General features: G+C 55.1%; 1 protein-coding gene across 1 annotated transcript in view; it reads left to right on the forward strand.

The window, feature by feature from the left end:
* Nucleotides 1–13,586, forward strand: part of PDPK1 (3-phosphoinositide dependent protein kinase 1) — a 52,292-nt gene extending 38,706 nt beyond the window's left edge. Inside the window, exons 11-14 of the mRNA XM_058680352.1 lie at nt 4,542–4,759; nt 12,364–12,421; nt 12,853–13,005; nt 13,260–13,586. Of these exons, the coding sequence (XP_058536335.1) occupies nt 4,542–4,759; nt 12,364–12,421; nt 12,853–13,005; nt 13,260–13,376 (546 nt within the window). The 3' untranslated portion in view covers nt 13,377–13,586. The remainder of the gene's footprint in view (nt 1–4,541; nt 4,760–12,363; nt 12,422–12,852; nt 13,006–13,259) is intronic.
* The last annotated feature ends 2,803 nt before the right edge of the window (nt 13,587–16,389 follow it).

Here is a 16,389-nt window from a genome sequence, read left to right on the forward strand (position 1 = left end):
GAGTCTAGCTCCGGCCGAGGTTCGGAGCTCAGGAAGGGTGCGTGGATGAGGCGTGAAGAGAAAGAAAGGAGACGGACCACCAGATTCCTTGATCGTAGTGGACAAAGCGAGAAAGCTGTCCGCCCTATTTATACAGAAGCAGTACAAAGCCCTCTCTTAGGGGCATATTGACATAGCCTCAGGGGGGCACAACCCACAACCTCCTGAGAAATGACCGAGGAAGGATTCCATATTCCCCGCTCATCTTGGCTTGTCAGTCCCCGTCTGCTCTCCTCAGGTCTGGACCACAACCTAGGCGCTGCCTGTGTCAACCAGACCCCCATCCTGTATGAGTTAAAAGTTCTGGGGCCTTGGTCCATGGGGATCAGGGTCATTGACATCAATTGGCCATTAGGTCTGTAAGCCCACACAGTTTGTTAAAGCAAGGGAAACAACGGCGGAAAGAATTGCAGTTAGCAATGAGCTAAGCCACTCCATCTAAGCTTCAACTCTACAATGGATGAGTGAGTGTTTCCAAAGACAACTCTACAAATTGTTTCAGTATTAGACAAGGCATTATCCATTCCAACGTTGCAACCAAGAGTTTCTCAGCAGACAACACATCTTATACAGCAATACACTCCTAATACAATTCTTATTCAACTTATCTATCACTAAATGGGAGAAATACATCAAGAGAGAAAAAACATGAAGATCTAAGACAAAAAGTTATAAACATTATATTCCTCTACAACTGCAGGCTCTACAACTTCGTAAGTGATCAAACAATAATCAAAAATATATCTTTATGATATTAGTGAAATCACCCTGTATTTCCTCTAGCTAAAAATTTATGAAAACAACAAAAGCAGCTACATTTTCTATATTCTAAAGAATTGCAAGGACAGGCTAACCTTTAAGACCACAGCAACTATACCTTTTGCCTTAGCAGGATAGGCCTCAGGGTTACAGTAGCTATATTCCCTGTCATAGCAGAATGACTTTTAGGGTCACAGTAACTATATTCTCTGTCATAGCAGAATGACCCCCAGGGTCACAGTAACAGGACAACCTCTAGGGTTCCTCCTATCAAGCCATTCCCCAGAAAGCATGCCAAATATCTGGGCCAGACTTCATGGCAATGGGTAAACAGCACAGACCCAACCATACTCCTGTGTGTAGTCAAAGGCCCACCCACCAGGACATCCTCAGCAACATCAACTCCCAAGCTCACACCAATTGCAAAAGCCATCTCACAGGGGCAGACAATGCCTCAATAGATTATAAAATTCTTAGTGGGGTGGTTGAGTGCCCATGCGAAGGGGAGTGAAAACTGCGTCAAGGTGGTCAGAGATGAACCCACCTAGCCCTGCTAAGCAGCTGGCAGCTCCCCGGGCCCTGCCAGTCAGGGAGCTGTTCTCTTCACACCTACTGCATGGACTCCATCACTTGTTCTCCTACACCCTGCCCCCCGCCTGCGGCCCTCTTGATGTTCCATGGGATGCAGTTCTTGGGGATCAGCTGCCGCAGCCAGGGAGTCCCACAGAGCCCACCCCACCAGGTCTGCCTGTGTTCTGCAAGTGTCACGGACTGGCAGCTGACATTTTAGTCGTTAGGTCACTGGTGTGGGGCAGCTGAGTTCTGAAGGTGTCCAGGGACTCCAGTGCTTGGTAGCTCAGGGACTGGGCATTTCTCTGGATGAGGCAGTGAGCACTTGCTGCCACCTGCGCCACCCAGGTGTCGGCTGCCCTGTTTGTCTGGAAGCGTGGCCTCTTGGTCCACTGGCTTGCAGTGAGTTGGTTTGTGCTCAGCCTTGAGAAGTGCTGCTAGAGAGCTCCATGGAGCCAACGTCACAGACAGTGAGGCTGGCAGAAGATGACACCTTGAGAAGTGTCTGCCGGTGTGGGAGGTGTCGGCCATGTCCCTGCAACAGGAAGCATCTCCGCCTGACATGGGCGTGAGGCAAGCAGGTTTCCCGTGTCCCCACATGTCCTGATGTCACAGTTGTGGTTGGGGAAGGGACCCCGCCTCAGTCTAGGTCTCTCTCAGGCGCTCATCCTGCCTGGCCTTTGTCTGAGCTCATGAGCAGTGGCTCTGACAGAACTGGGCATCTTTGGAGGAAGGGGGTGCAGCCCTGCGGAGGCCCTGATGAAGGTGAAGCGTGACCTGGAGCCAGCGTTTGTTTTTTTGTTTAAGATTTCTTTATTTTTACTTGAGTTAACAGAGAGGAGGAGAGTTGGAAAGACAGATCTGTTGGCTAGTTCATTCCCCAAGAGCCACAATGGCTCAGGTTAATGCAAACCGAAACCAGGAGCCTGGAGGGTTCCCCGTGAGCGTCGGGAGCTCAAGCACTTGTGCCATTTTGCACTGCTTTCTCAGGAGCAAGCGTCAGCAGGGAGCTGGATCGCAGAGCCGTGGCGCTTGCCTGGCTGGCCCCAAGTGATTGTCTTGTTACTGAAGCTGGTTCCCAGTTTTCTCCTGCAACCTTTGTGTATCATGTCTAGTCTTTGCTGAAATTAGAAGAATACTTGTTTTCAGAGTTGAGCACCAGTACTGAGTTGGAGCTTCCTTCCTGACTGCCAGTGTTAGGAGCCCACGGAGACTTGGCCCACCCGGCTGCCGTCATGCACTGGTCGCCTCTCTCCCTGGCAGTTCTAATCTCTGGGGACCTGGTGGGGTCACGTGCATGAGGGTCCTAGGGCCCCCTCTTCTTGGAAATGAAGACTGGACATTCCCCCTTTGCTTACCCCTGTTCCCATGCGGAAAGACTGCCTCAGTTCTGTGGCCAGCCGTCTAGGGGAACAGCATCAGAGCTGCCCTGGCCTTTGCAGGAGAAATAACACTGCTTCCCCTGCTGTGGGAGAGGTGTGTGTGTGGGGAGGGCTCTCCTGGGTGTGGAGTGTGTGTGGGGGGGGCTCTCCTTGGTGTGGAGTGTGTGTGTGTGGGGGCTCTCCTTGGTGTGGAGTGTGCGGCGGGGGGGCTCTCCTGGGTGTGGAATGTGTGTGTGGGGGGGCTCTCCTGGGTGTGGAATGTGTGTGTGTGGGGGGGCTCTCCTGGGTGTGGAATGTGTGTGTGGGGGGGCTCTCCTGGGTGTGGAATGTGTGTGTGGGGGGGCTCTCCTGGGTGTGGAGTGTGTGTGTGTGTGGGGGCTCTCCTGGGTGTGGAGTGTGTGGGGGGGGGCTCTCCTGGGTGTGGAGTGTGTGTGTGTGTGGGGGCTCTCCTGGGTGTGGAGTGTGTGTGTGTGGGGGGCTCTCCTGGGTGTGGAATGTGTGTGTGGGGGGGCTCTCCTGAGTGTGGAGTGTGTGTGTGTGGGGGCTCTCCTGGGTGTGGAGTGTGTGTGTGTGTGGGGGCTCTCCTGGGTGTGGAGTGTGTGTGTGTGTGGGGGCTCTCCTGGGTGTGGAGTGTGTGTGTGTGGGGGGGCTCTCCTGGGTGTGGAATGTGTGTGTGGGGGGGCTCTCCTGGGTGTGGAGTGTGTGTGTGGGGGGGGGCTCTCCTGGGTGTGGAGTGTGTGTGTGTGTGGGGGCTCTCCTGGGTGTGGAGTGTGTGTGTGGGGGGGCTCTCCTGGGTGTGGAATGTGTGTGTGTGGGGGGGCTCTCCTGGGTGTGGAATGTGTGTGGGGGGGGGCTCTCCTGGGTGTGGAGTGTGTGTGTGTGGGGGGGCTCTCCTGGGTGTGGAGTGTGTGTGTGTGTGGGGGCTCTCCTGGGTGTGGAGTGTGTGTGTGTGTGGGGGCTCTCCTGGGTGTGGAATGTGTGTGTGGGGGGGCTCTCCTGGGTGTGGAGTGTGTGTGTGTGTGGGGGCTCTCCTGGGTGTGGAGTGTGTGTGTGTGTGGGGGCTCTCCTGGGTGTGGAGTGTGTGTGTGTGGGGGGGCTCTCCTGGGTGTGGAATGTGTGTGGGGGGGGGCTCTCCTGGGTGTGGAGTGTGTGTGTGTGGGGGGGCTCTCCTGGGTGTGGAGTGTGTGTGTGGGGGGGGGCTCTCCTGGGTGTGGAATGTGTGGGGGGGGACTCTCCTGGGTGTGGAGTGTGTGTGTGTGGGGGGGCTCTCCTGGGTGTGGAGTGTGTGTGTGGGGGGGGGCTCTCCTGGGTGTGGAGTGTGTGTGTGTGGGGGGGCTCTCCTGGGTGTGGAGTGTGTGTGTGTGGGGGGGCTCTCCTGGGTGTGGAGTGGGGGGGGGCTCTCCTGGGTGTGGAGTGTGTGTGTGGGGGCTCTCCTGGGTGTGGAGTGTGTGTGTGGGGGGGGGGTTGGCTCTCCTGGGCGTGGAGTGTGTGTGTGTGGGGGGCTCTCCTGGGTGTGGAGTGTGTGTGTGGGGGCTCTCCTGGGTGTGGAGTGTGTGTGGGGGGGCTCTCCTGGGTGTGGAGTGTGTGTGTGTGGGGCTCTCCTGGGTGTGGAGTGTGTGTGTGGGGGCTCTCCTGGGTGTGGAGTGTGTGTGTGGGGGGGTTGGCTCTCCTGGGCGTGGAGTGTGTGTGTGTGGGGGGCTCTCCTGGGTGTGGAGTGTGGAGTGTGTGTGTGTGTGTGTGTGTGAGGGACCTGGGGAGGTCAGTGAAGTGCTCTCTGCTCTCTCCCTGCAGTACGATAACCTCCTGAGCCAGTTTGGCTGCATGCAGGTGTCAGCCTCGTCCTCCTCCCACTCCCTGTCTGCCACAGACGCCGGCCTGACCCCGAGCTCCGGCAGCAACATAGAGCAGTACATCCACGATTTGGACACCAATTCTTTTGAACTGGACTTACAGTTTTCTGAAGATGAGAAGAGGTTGTTACTGGAGAAGCAGGCTGGTGGAAACCCCTGGTAAGGTCATCCATTAGGAAGGTGTGGGCTAAGGCATGGTGACCCAGGATAGCACTGTGGTGGAACCTTGCTCACACCTCCAGTGCTTCAGAGGGAAACGGACCAGGGCGGAGGGGTGAGGACAGCCTCCATGTGCCGGAGCCCAGCTCCAGCTGAGTTCAGAACTCGAGAAGGGTGCGTGGAATAGGCGTGGAGAAAATAAAATGGGCCACTACAATTCCAGGATCATAATGGATCATGCAAGAAAGCTGTCCGCTTTATTTATACAAAAACAGTTAAAAACTCTGGCATAGACTTTTTTTTTTTTTTTAAGATTTATTATTATTGGAAAGCTGGATATACAGAGAGGAGGAGAGACAGAGAGGAAGATCTTCCGTCCAATGATTCACTCCCCAAGTGAGCCGCAACAGGCCGGTGCTCGCAGATCCGATGCTGGGAACCAGGAACCTCTTCCAGGTCTCCCACGCGGATGCAGGGACCCAAGGCCTTGGGCCGTCCTCGACTGCTTTCCCAGGCCACAAGCAGGGAGGTGGATGGGAAGTGGAGCTGCCGGGACTAGAACCGGCGTCCATATGGGATCCTGGTGCGTTCAAGGCGAGGACTTTAGCCGCTAGGCCACGCCGCTGGGCCCTCTGGCATAGACTTTTTACGTCAAGGTCGAATAGGTGTTTCGAAGGTGTTTCCAATTCTGCCATTTGTTTCACCTTAAAGCAGGATGTTATCCATCCTGACCCTGTGATCAGGAAGTTGTCAATATCATATCAATCAGTAACACATTCCTACTACAGTCCTCATTCTACAGCTTACTCTTGAATCAGTTAAGGTAGGAAATGCATCACAAAAGGAGGAACCTGAAGATCAAGGATGGTCAGTGGGGGCAGCAGAGACAGAGACAGGATGAATTGTAAAAGGCCCTTTTGCAAGACATTATCAGAAACATCAGCTTCCAAGCTCACACTGATAGTACAGACCAACTCCGCAGTGGCAGACAATGCCTAAATAGATTACAGAATTCTCAGCGGGGTGGTCCGGTGTCCATGCAAGGGAGGTGGAACTGCCTTCAGGAGGATGCAGAGACGTCCACCAGGCCCTGCCTGCAATGGAACAATACTCTTCACTCTTTCGTGTCTTCCACACCCACTGCACAGATCCCAGCATCCATGCCCTCCTGGATGAGGGGTGTGGAAGCTCCTGTTGAGGACACAGGGCTGCTGCTGCCGTGGCTGAGCCTTCCTGAGGCTTGGCTGCTGGGAATCCTCATATTTCTTTCCCTTTTTTTTGGACAAGTGGAGTTAATAGAGTAGAGAGAGAGAATCAATATTCCATCTGTTGGTTTACTCCCCAAATGGCTGCAATGACCAGAGCTGAGCCTATCCAGAACCAGGAGCCAGGAGCTTCTTCCAGGTCTGTCATGGGTGCCAGGACCCAAGGACTTGAACCATCTTCTGTTGCTTTTCCAGGTCATAAGCAGGGAGCTGGATGGGAAGTGGAACAAGTAGGAAACAAACGGCACTTGTATGGGATGCTGGCACTGCTGGAGGAGTCCTGGCCTAGGGGTGCTGTGGCACTAGCCCCGGCCATCCTCATCTTCATGTCAGCTCCTCCCCCCCCCCGTCCTAGACGTGGCCAGTGTCAGTGTGGATTCTAAAGGACATTCGGTGATCTGGACCAGCAGTGCTGGGAGCTTGTGCTTCCCAGTGGTCCTGCCTTCTTCAGTTCCTTGTGAATTTTTATTTTTATTTACTTTTATTTATTTGGGTGACTGAGTGACAGAGATAGAGATCTTGCATCTATTGGGGTTGAACCATGCAGCAGCCAGGAACTATGCACTGTGTTTGGGTCTCATGCAGGTGATGGGCCAGAGCGTGGGACATCACCTGCTACCCTCGGGGTGGGGTGAGAGGCAGGATGCATACCCAGGCATCCCCAGGACAGGGTGGGCATCCCAAGCAGCACTCCTCACATTTTTACATTTAATCAGCTGCTTGAGAGGCATAGAAAAACACACAGACAGACACACAGACACACGCATACCTTAGCCCCTCCTCCACCTACCTTTCACCTCCTAATTTCCCCTAAATGCTTGCAGCAGCCGGGCCTGGGTCAGGGTGAAACCAGGAGCCCAGAACAGCACTCAGTCTGGTCTCCTTTGTGGTAATTTCTGCGAGTGCCTGCTGCTGTCCAGGTGTGTCTCTGCAGGCAGCTGGCATTGGGAGCCAGGGCTTGAAGCAGGTTCTCTGATGGGGGTGGAGGCATTCTAAATGCCACCTCAGCTGCCACACCTCAGGTCCACCCCTTGTTTCGCATCTTTTTAAAATGGATTTTTAAGGCACAGATGTATAGGGGGAAACCCTTGGCAGATGTTTCCTTTAGTGTGTGTTGAGTCTGGGAATGCTGTGTTAGTTGCAGATTTTGACACCCTCTAATGCCCAGCCCAGGGAGGGAGAAGCCCTTTCTACATGAAGCTTCTTCATGTGTTTCACACTTACAGCTTCCATGTGCAGAGCCGAGCTGTGCTTCTGGGCAGACGTACAGGCCTGCTGGGTGGAATGAAGAAGGCGGGAGGGAAGGCATGGCCTAGAGGACTTCAACGGGCAAGCTGGGTCAGCTGTTAGCCATGCATCCCTGAGGAATGGGGAGGAAAAGTTACGTGTAGGTAACAGTTCAATATTTATAATTCTGGAAGCCAGCTTTGTGGTACAGCGGCATTTCTCATGGGCACAGATTTGAGTCCTGGCTGCTGCAGTTCCAATCCAGCTGCTAATGAACTTGAGGAAGCCGCAGAGCACGCCCCCAGTGCTGCCCATGTGGGAGACCATGAAGACGCTCCTGGCTCTTGGCTGTCCAGCTCCAGCCGTCGTGGCTGTTTGGGGATTAAACCAGTGAATGGAAGGAAGGTGTTTTTCTAACTCTGCCTTTCAAACAAATAAAAATTAGATCAGTCTTTTTTTTTTTCATCTACTTTGCTGGGAACTTACATCTATCGTGAACTCACTGTACCCTGAAGTGAATTTGTACTGAGTGGAAGGAAAGAATTCTGACGTCAACAGATTGGAGCGTACCGTGCGTAGTTGCAGGCTGCGTGGACACGGTCGGGCAGCACCTTGTCGTCCTGCCGGAGCTGCAGCTCATCACAGGGCGCTGCTGCTTCTGCCCTGAGCTTTTAGCAGAGTGCTCGTCGGGCCCAGGCCCTGCACCTGGCGAGAACACGGGACGCCCTCAACACAACACACTTGCAGGCCGATGTGGGCAGCCCATGTCTTCTGTTCCTCACCGCAGGGACTGTTGGTGTGTGGACAAGGACCCTGGGGTCCGGCAGTGTCTGGCCATCCTGAGATGTTGCTCCCTGCCTTCTCTTTACTCCTCTGGTGCATGAGGAGAGTCTTATGTCACATGGGTCCTGTCATTTTCACGTCTGGGTGTGCTTTGTCTTTTCTGGAATTTTCTGAAGTAGATTTATGATATAAATACATGAAAATCTAGGGATTAGTGAGCTCTTGGTAATGTTGTAAGCTCCCAGGAGTTCTCAGACCTACTGTAGTCTGTAACTTTACATCATCTTGTCAGTCATTACCTTAAAATCCTGAGGTTTTCTCAGGCAACAGGAAGCCAATGCCCGCGGTAGGTTTGCTTCACAGTCAGCTCTTAAACATTGTCAAAAACTGCTGTTTTGGGGGGTCTTTTTAAATATTTATTTAAAAAGAGACAGAGAGGAAGATCTTTCATCCACTGATTCACTGTATAAGTAGCTGCAACGACCAGAGCTGAGCCAATCCAGAGCCAGGAGCTTCTTCTGGGTCTCCCACACGGGTGCAGGGTCCCAAGGCTTTGGGCCGTCCTCGACTGCTTTCCCAGGCCACAAGCAGGGATGGGGATGGGAAGTGGAGCCGGTCTGAAGCCAGTAGCCAGGGACTTGTAGTTCTCCCATCGGGGGCAGGTTCCCCAAGGCTTTGGGACTTCCTCTACTAGTTTCACACCCCGGCCACAGGCAGGGATGGGGATGGGAAGTGGAGCAGCCAGGACATGAACTGGTACCTGTACGGAATTCCAACACTGGTAAGGTGAGGATTTAGTCACTATGCATCCCACTGGGCCCACTTGGGCTCTTTGAAGCCTGAATGGTCATGGGCAGTAACGTCTGCGGTGCCCTGGGCACTCTGGATAGAGCATTTCTGCCTCCAGCTAGCCTCCTCAGGGCACAGCAGACTGCGCTCCCAGGGCAGCGAGCCTGTCCCTTCTGGGGGACAGTGATACTGCACAAGTCTTCAGGGAGTATTGTCTGTGACTCTGAGCTGGACATCGTCCTGTTGTTGGAGGAACAAAGTAGCAGCATTGATGAACTGATGGTCTTGATCTGTATCTGACCTGATGTGGTGACCAGCACGAGGCACAGTGCAGGCAGGCTGGCTGAGCTTGGCGTCCGTGCGTGTGAGGAACTGCCTGTCAGGCTTCCGATTCTGCATCGCAGCTTACCTTCATGAAGCTGCCCCTTGGCGTCTGGATGCTCCTCCGCAAGAAGTCCTGAGGCCCTGCCGTGCAAGTGCCCTGTGCCAGGCGGGCGCCCCCTGCCCCACAAGAGCTGCGCAGCACATGCCAACCAGCTCCTCCCCAGGAACTGTCCTCGTGTGCCCTGGCAGATGTTTCTCTCTGGAACCTAGTGTTTTCTGATAAGACTATTATTTGTACTTAAAGTAATGGGTCTGAGTTTTTATCTGTCTGTTTTGCTATTTGAAAGACAGGAACAGAGACAGAGCTCCACAGGTTCACTCTCCACATGCCTGCCAACAGCTAAGGCTAGACCAGGGCAAAGCAGGAGCCTGGAACCCAGTCCGGGTCGCTTACCTGGGTGGCCAGAAGCCCAAGGCATCACTTGCTGCCTCCCGGGTGCACACTGAAGTCGAGCCAGGACTGAGATCCCTGCACTGTAGGCGTTGCACTCATCCCAGGCAGTGTCTGAGCCGCTGTCCCAGATGCTGTGCTTTCCTAAGGAATTCAGTACCGGGAAGGGTCTTGGATGGAGTTTCCATGGAGTGTCCATCAGTTGATGTGACAGAGAGGGAGGAAAGCTCTTTGGGGATTTCTGTGAAGTCCTGCAGCTGGTGCTGTAGAATGGGCATTGGCCAGTGCCACCCAGGCTCGCAGCCCTCCTGCAGGCTCAAAAGCTGCAGGTGAGTGTCACACTGCCCTCTGGTGGTTGGGACCTTCCCTGATGCAAGCTGTATCCTGCCCCTGGGTCGTCGAGCCTTGCAAATGTCTTTTCTATCAGTGGAGTAAGCTTCAGGAGGAAAGAACCAGGCATTGCAGGTAGGAAAAGGGACTGTGCATTGCCATCCTTAGGGTGAGTCACAGGCCCTTTGCCCAGCATCCCTGTCTGCAGGGCATTGCTGCGGAGGCGCTGGGTTCGGCCAGACACTGGGTCTCTTGAGTCTTTTACTAAGCAGAAGTGGGGAGCCAAGCCAGAGTGGAACATTTTCAAAGTAATAGTGTGTTAAGTAGTTAGCTGTTTCAGAGTTGATCAATAACCAGCAGTAAGCTGTAAGTGAACTGGTTAATTACCCAAGCGAATGGCCCCAAATTACTGCAGTCCTGGAGCTTGGAGCCTCCTTGATCTCTGGGGCGCTGGCGAGCAGGACTGGGTGCTGGGAAGGTGCTGTCACCTGGCCTGACTCCTTGGGGCAGATTGCCAGGTCACTGTGTTGGTCAGGCCTCCTCTCAGCCCCGGGCATGTTGGGAGCAGTGCTGTGTAGCACTTAGCCCTTGGCTCGGTGAGCGCAGGGAGCTGCTGACAGGAGCTGTTGCACTGAGCTTCCTTTGCGCCGGCCCTTTCTTCTTTGGGACCGTGTTTCTCTCGGTCTCCCTGAGCCTCAGCCTGCATGGTCCTTGTGTGCGCTCTCTGCAGTCTAGGGGCTGTGGTCCTTGTGTGCGCTCTCTGCAGTCTAGGGGCTGTGGTCCTTGTGTGCGCTCTCTGCAGTCTAGGGGCTGTGGTCCTTGTGTGCGCTCTCTGCAGTCTAGAGGCTGTGGTCCTTGTGTGCGCTCTCTGCAGTCTAGGGGCTGTGGTCCTTGTGTGCGCTCTCTGCAGTCTAGGGGCTGTGGTCCTTGTGTGCGCTCTCTGCAGTCTAGGGGCTGTGGTCCTTGTGTGCGCTCTCTGCAGTCTAGAGGCTGTGGTCCTTGTGTGCGCTCTCTGCAGTCTAGGGCTGGCCCTTTGGCTGCTCTTTGCACAGGCTCTTCTCCAGCCAGTCCTCTAGGTTGTGTTTTGAGTATCCCTCTGTTTGGAGCCTGTGCCCTTGTCCCAGAGGGGCCTCTCTTGCAGGTGAGCAGTATTTCATTGGAGCGAATGTCTCAAACAGCACAGGTAATAATACCAAGAAGCCTCTTCTCTGCCCTGCCTGGTGAACTTGCCTGGCTGAGCTGGCCTGTGCTCAGGGTGGCCCTTTGTCCCCTGTGTGGACAGCCATCTGGACGAGGCCTTCCAAGCCTTCCCTCAATTGGTTTGTATGTATTTACTTACTTGACACTGGGTGTCTGTGAGCCAGGAGCCATGATTAGACTGGGCTCCTGGGGTTGTATTCATGTATCTGTGTGCTTTCCTTAAAAAACCAAGTTTTTACAAACTCATTTATTTGAGAGCAGAGAGAGCATGCTGTTCTCTGCTGTTTTGCCCCCATACACTTGTTCTTCCTCCAGATCACCCCTGAACACCTACAAGGGCCAGAAGGGCGAAAGCTGAGAGCCAGCTCTCCTGTATGGGTGTCAGGAACCATCCTCCTGTGTTCTCAAGGCCAGGCCCTGGTGTGCAGTGCAGACCCTGGGCTGCTGGGGTTGGGTTTGGCACATGGACCTGGTTCTGCGAGCTGAGCCATTGCTGAGCTTGTGCCCAGTTGTCAGTACCAGAGAGGGATCAGGAGCTGGGGGTGAACCCAGGTCCTCTGCTTGGGGAGGCCACACGCCCATCCTCATTTACATCTCCTTTAAAAATCTTGTGTTTCTCCTTGTTGAGAGTCACATGGGTGGAATGTGCACATATATGTGCAGCATCCAGCAAGGGTGAATTGTATTAGTTTTCCCAAGGAGCACAGTGTTTCCCTTGTTCAGAATCTTGGCCCTGCGTGATGAAGCCTAGGGTGGCTGAGTTTAGACGGGTCCAGCTGAGCTCAGGGGACAGCCAGGTTCCACCAACAGGGCAGGTCCTTTGGTGAGGGCTGTGTCCGGGGACCTGCGGGAGCCACGTTGCCTCTCCAGCCTTCTCAGATGTCAGGCACAGGTTTGGGAGTAGAAGCTCAGATCGGGAATTTCCAGTCCAGTGAGGTCATAAACTGGTAACAGAAGAGCTTGCACAGCCTCTCACACTTAGGGGTCAATGTTAGGAATGTCTGCAGACCTATGCTGGCAGCCTGCTCTTCCACATTCCTGCCGTGGGAGCCAGGCCAGCTCAGCTGTGGCAGGGAGTGGGCCCTGGCTGGGGGAGGCTGACATGCATGCGGCCTGCTCCCTGCACCTCCCCTGCTGTTTGGATGTGAAGCTCAGCAGGAAGCGGGGTGCCCAGGCGAGCTGCGGGGCATGTCTGTGGGGCACTGGTGTCACTGACTCTTGCTTTCTTTTCCTAGGCACCAGTTTGTAGAAAATAATTTAATACTAAAAATGGGCCCAGTGGATAAGCGAAAGGTGAGTTGGAGCCCTGCCCCCTCCCTGGCAGAGGGAGCTGTCATCCTGCACGTTGTGCCCATGCCCACACCCAGGCAGCACTTGCTGGACATGATGTCCTTGCTCTCCAAAGCCATTAGCCAAGGAGGCCTAACCAGACACAGAGGGGTGTGCAGCCTCCTGGCTGACCCAGCAGCCTGGCCGGTGGAGCTGCTTAGACAGTTTCTACCACTTTGTCACAGCAAGGGGTCTAAAATGTCATTACAAGTGCTTTAAAACACACACACACACACACTCAGACACATACACGGTTTGCTTTCCGGGATACCTGGTAGAACACGTCAGCTAGCTGACAGAGTTGCATCCAGCCCTTGGCCTCTGGCCAGCGAGTCGGGCAGACGCCGGCAGCCCCACTCTGCAGCCTTCTGAACAGCATCTTTCCTTCGTGTCAGGGTTTATTTGCACGACGAAGACAGTTACTGCTCACAGAAGGGCCACATTTATATTACGTGGATCCTGTCAACAAAGTCCTGAAAGGTGAAATCCCGTGGTCACAGGAACTCCGCCCAGAGGCCAAGAATTTTAAAACCTTCTTTGTGCACACAGTAAGTCAGCACCCAAGGACGCAGGTGAGGCCTTGGTGCCCCTGCTGTATTTATCCCTGTGCTTGGGTGAGGGGCAGCTGGGCTTGGGCCGGTGTCTCCCCTTTCCTGCATCCCAGCAAACCTGGGGGCGGCTGGGAAGCGCCTGAAGGTTGCAGTGAGTGGCAGCAGGACTGGGCTTCCCATGGTGGCTAGGTGGGGACACAAGGTGGGGGGAGGGGAGGGGTTTGCTGAGGCCACTGGCACTCTCATTGCAGCCCAACAGGACATACTACCTGATGGACCCCAGCGGTAACGCGCATAAGTGGTGCCGGAAGATCCAGGAGGTGTGGAGACAGCGGTACCAGAGCCACCCTGATGCCGCCGTGCAGTGACAGCCCTGCGGCCGGGCTGCCCTTGGCTGCCAGGACACGTGCCCCAGTGCGGCTCGGCCGCCCCACAGGACGCTGTCAGACCACCTGCCAGCCATCTCAAGGGGAACACAGACAGCGCAAACCTTGCAGCTTTTTTATTTAAAAGAAAAGAAAAAAAAATTACCCAACCACACAAAGAACAAAATCCATAACAAAAAGGAATTCAGGGTCGCTCTGCTTGCTCTCTGTGCGCCTGGAGGTTCCCCGTGCCAGATTAGTGACCAGACCAGCGTCTCCGGCTTCTCTTAGCGGCAATCAGAACACGCATCGCACCCCTCCCTGCGCCAACCCCAGGCTGTTCTGCTGGGGCTGAGGGCACAGATGTGTCCTTGGTTCTCTGAGCTGCACCCACCCCAATCATCACGGAACCCCCTCACCTGGGAGCAGCTGCGGTGCCTCTGCTGGTTGGCTGGCAACCCTCCGTGGGCCACAGGGCTCTCTGCTTTTGTGCGTGTGCTCAGTTTCTGGATCCCTCATGTTTGGCCCTAGAGATGTTGCTGGGCCCCCGTCCTGGCCCCGGCATAGTTCTGATGGCCCCTGCTGTCTGTCAGCAGGCAGGCTGCTACAGGGGGTGGTGGCCTGCAGTGCCCATGAGCCTCAAGCCTGCCTAGGAAGGGTACTGTCCCAGGCGGCCTGCTCATTGTCCAGCTGGGTCATTGCACAGGAGATATCATCCTTCCTGCAGTCTGGGTGAGGCCAGCAGATGCTGCTGCACAGGGTTCAGTCAGAGGAAACGTCACAGTGTCCCTGTGCAGCAGTGAGGCTCTGGTCCTTGCTGGGATCTCTGGGAGGTTCAAGGGTGCAGGCCTCCTGGGCGGGATGTGGGGGGCCTGGCCCAGGTTGCTGCTGTCTTCTGCAGATGGCTCCTGGGGGTGCAGGAGCCACACACAGCAGCCCGTGCACCCTGTTCTCATTATGGTTAAACATTTCTCAGAGCTAACGCCGTGGTTACATCTCCACTTGGAAAATGTGGAAGCCTGCTTGTGTTGCCAGGCTGTCTGGCCCCGTAAGAATGAAGTGTTTGCACAGGAGGCAGCAGCAGTGCCCTGCACCAGGGTTCGCCCAGGCTGGCATCCCCTGCCAGCTTCAGGGCCATCCGCATGGGGCTTTGGTGCTGGGACAGCTTGGTGATGGGCTGCACAAACCTCAGTCCTGGAGGTCTGTCCAGGTGCCTGGAGGGCAGCCCTGGTTTGCTGGGAGAGAGAAGGTACCTGGCCTTCCCAGGCGGCTCCCAGAAGTGCTGACCCCCTGGGCTCCTGGGAATGAGACTTCCGCAGGGCATCCACAGTCTCCCTGTCTCCCACCTCCCGTCTGTTGGGCCCAAATTGAGAGGAAAGATTTTTTTTTTCTCAAGCTGTTTGACCAAGGGTAGCTTTTTACAAATTGGGGGTGAGTGCTGTGGGAGCAGAGGTATCCCCAGATTGTTCCAGCAGTTTCCACCTGGGCCTTATCCACCCTCTGTGGGAGCTGTGTGCCCCCAGGTCCAGGCCCAGGGCTCAGCACAGGCCCTGGTCTGCGGCTAGAAGCCACAACGCTCTCCCAGCTTTTGAGAAGGCTCTCCTGTGTCAGGTGAGCTTCACATGGCCATTTCAGGAATTTCTGTTCAGGCTCATGTCCCTGTAGTATTTTTTCCTTCTCAGAATGCCCTGTGTCTGTGTGCAAGTGGCACCCACAGGTGCAGGAAGTCACCTCCCCCTGGGTGGAACTGGGCTCCTGGTTCCAAGGAAGTGGGCAGTGCCTCGATGGCCGGTGCATTCACAGGCACGCCCTGCCAGGCTCCTCGGGGAGATCTGGCAGCACTCTGCCCCTGGGTGGCGCCACTACCTCCTGAGCTTCACCTCGGAAACCACAGTGTTGGGGTTCAGAGCCGAGCACCCGGCTGACCCTTCTCGGGTCACCTTTTCCTCAGAACCTCCCTGGTCCAGGTTCATATATGTTTCCTGTCCCACCCTTGCTCACATCCACTTTGGTTGTCTTCAGCCATCCTCTGGACCTTTGCTGGCATGCAGGTGCCTGACACTGAGTGTGCAGACACAGCTAGGTGGAAGTGCAGGCGTGGGTCGGTCCAAGTGGGGAGAGCAGGACACTGCTCTGATAGCTCCTGATCCCGGGTCTTGCTGAGGGCTGGCAAGGACACACTTTCCTGGCCCTCTCAGCGCAGACCATGGCAGCAGTGGCTCTCAGAGCCCACTGTGCCCTGCCCTCCTTTGGGGACACAGAGGAAGCCAGGTTTGGGAGCTGTTTCCTCTCCTTGCTGTGGAGCACTGAGCCACTCCACCTGCATGAGGGTCCTGTGTGTGGCCAGTGTGCTGGAGGCCTGTTAGGAGAGACACCGTGGCTGAGGGGGACCCCTGCCTGTCTCCCCATCCCCACTCTGTGGTATTTGTGGAAACGGTGCCCATCAGTACACAGGCTGACCCTGTACCTCCTTAAAAGTAACATGTCATTGTTTAAATCCACTGTAGGCTGCCCACCCAGGGGAGACTTGTGTGAACAGTGGGTCTAAGGCCTGCCCCTCCCCCCATACAGTTGTGAGTACGCACATGCACCCTTTGCGTCCAGCTTTTCTCACCGATGTTTTATCTTCCCGTGCCGTGAACCGTTCTCCAAACACACTCTTAGTGTGGTGCCTGATGGTCATCGGTGTCATCCTGACCACTGACCGTTTCCCTCTGTGAAGCTCTGAGTTTCTCGCTGTTGAAATAATGCTGTGACGAGTGTCCTTATAAATCCTTGATTTGTAACTCTGGTTTTCTCCCCCGTAGGTGCCTAGAAGTGGTAGATTTGGGTCAAAGAGTTTGTTCATTTCCAAGATGCTGCTCTCTCCTCGGACGCTTAGACGCCCAGAGTTCAGGAACAGAACCCCTTAGTTGTGCACTGCAGGTTCCCAACCGCGCTGTGTTCCAAAGAATGTCTCGATACAGCCGCTCTTTTTGCTAACGCTGAGGGGACATCGTCGTGGCGGATGCAGTGC

This window comes from Ochotona princeps, chromosome 24 (assembly GCF_030435755.1).
Source record: "Ochotona princeps isolate mOchPri1 chromosome 24, mOchPri1.hap1, whole genome shotgun sequence".
In the NCBI taxonomy this organism is placed as follows: Eukaryota; Metazoa; Chordata; class Mammalia; order Lagomorpha; family Ochotonidae; genus Ochotona; species Ochotona princeps.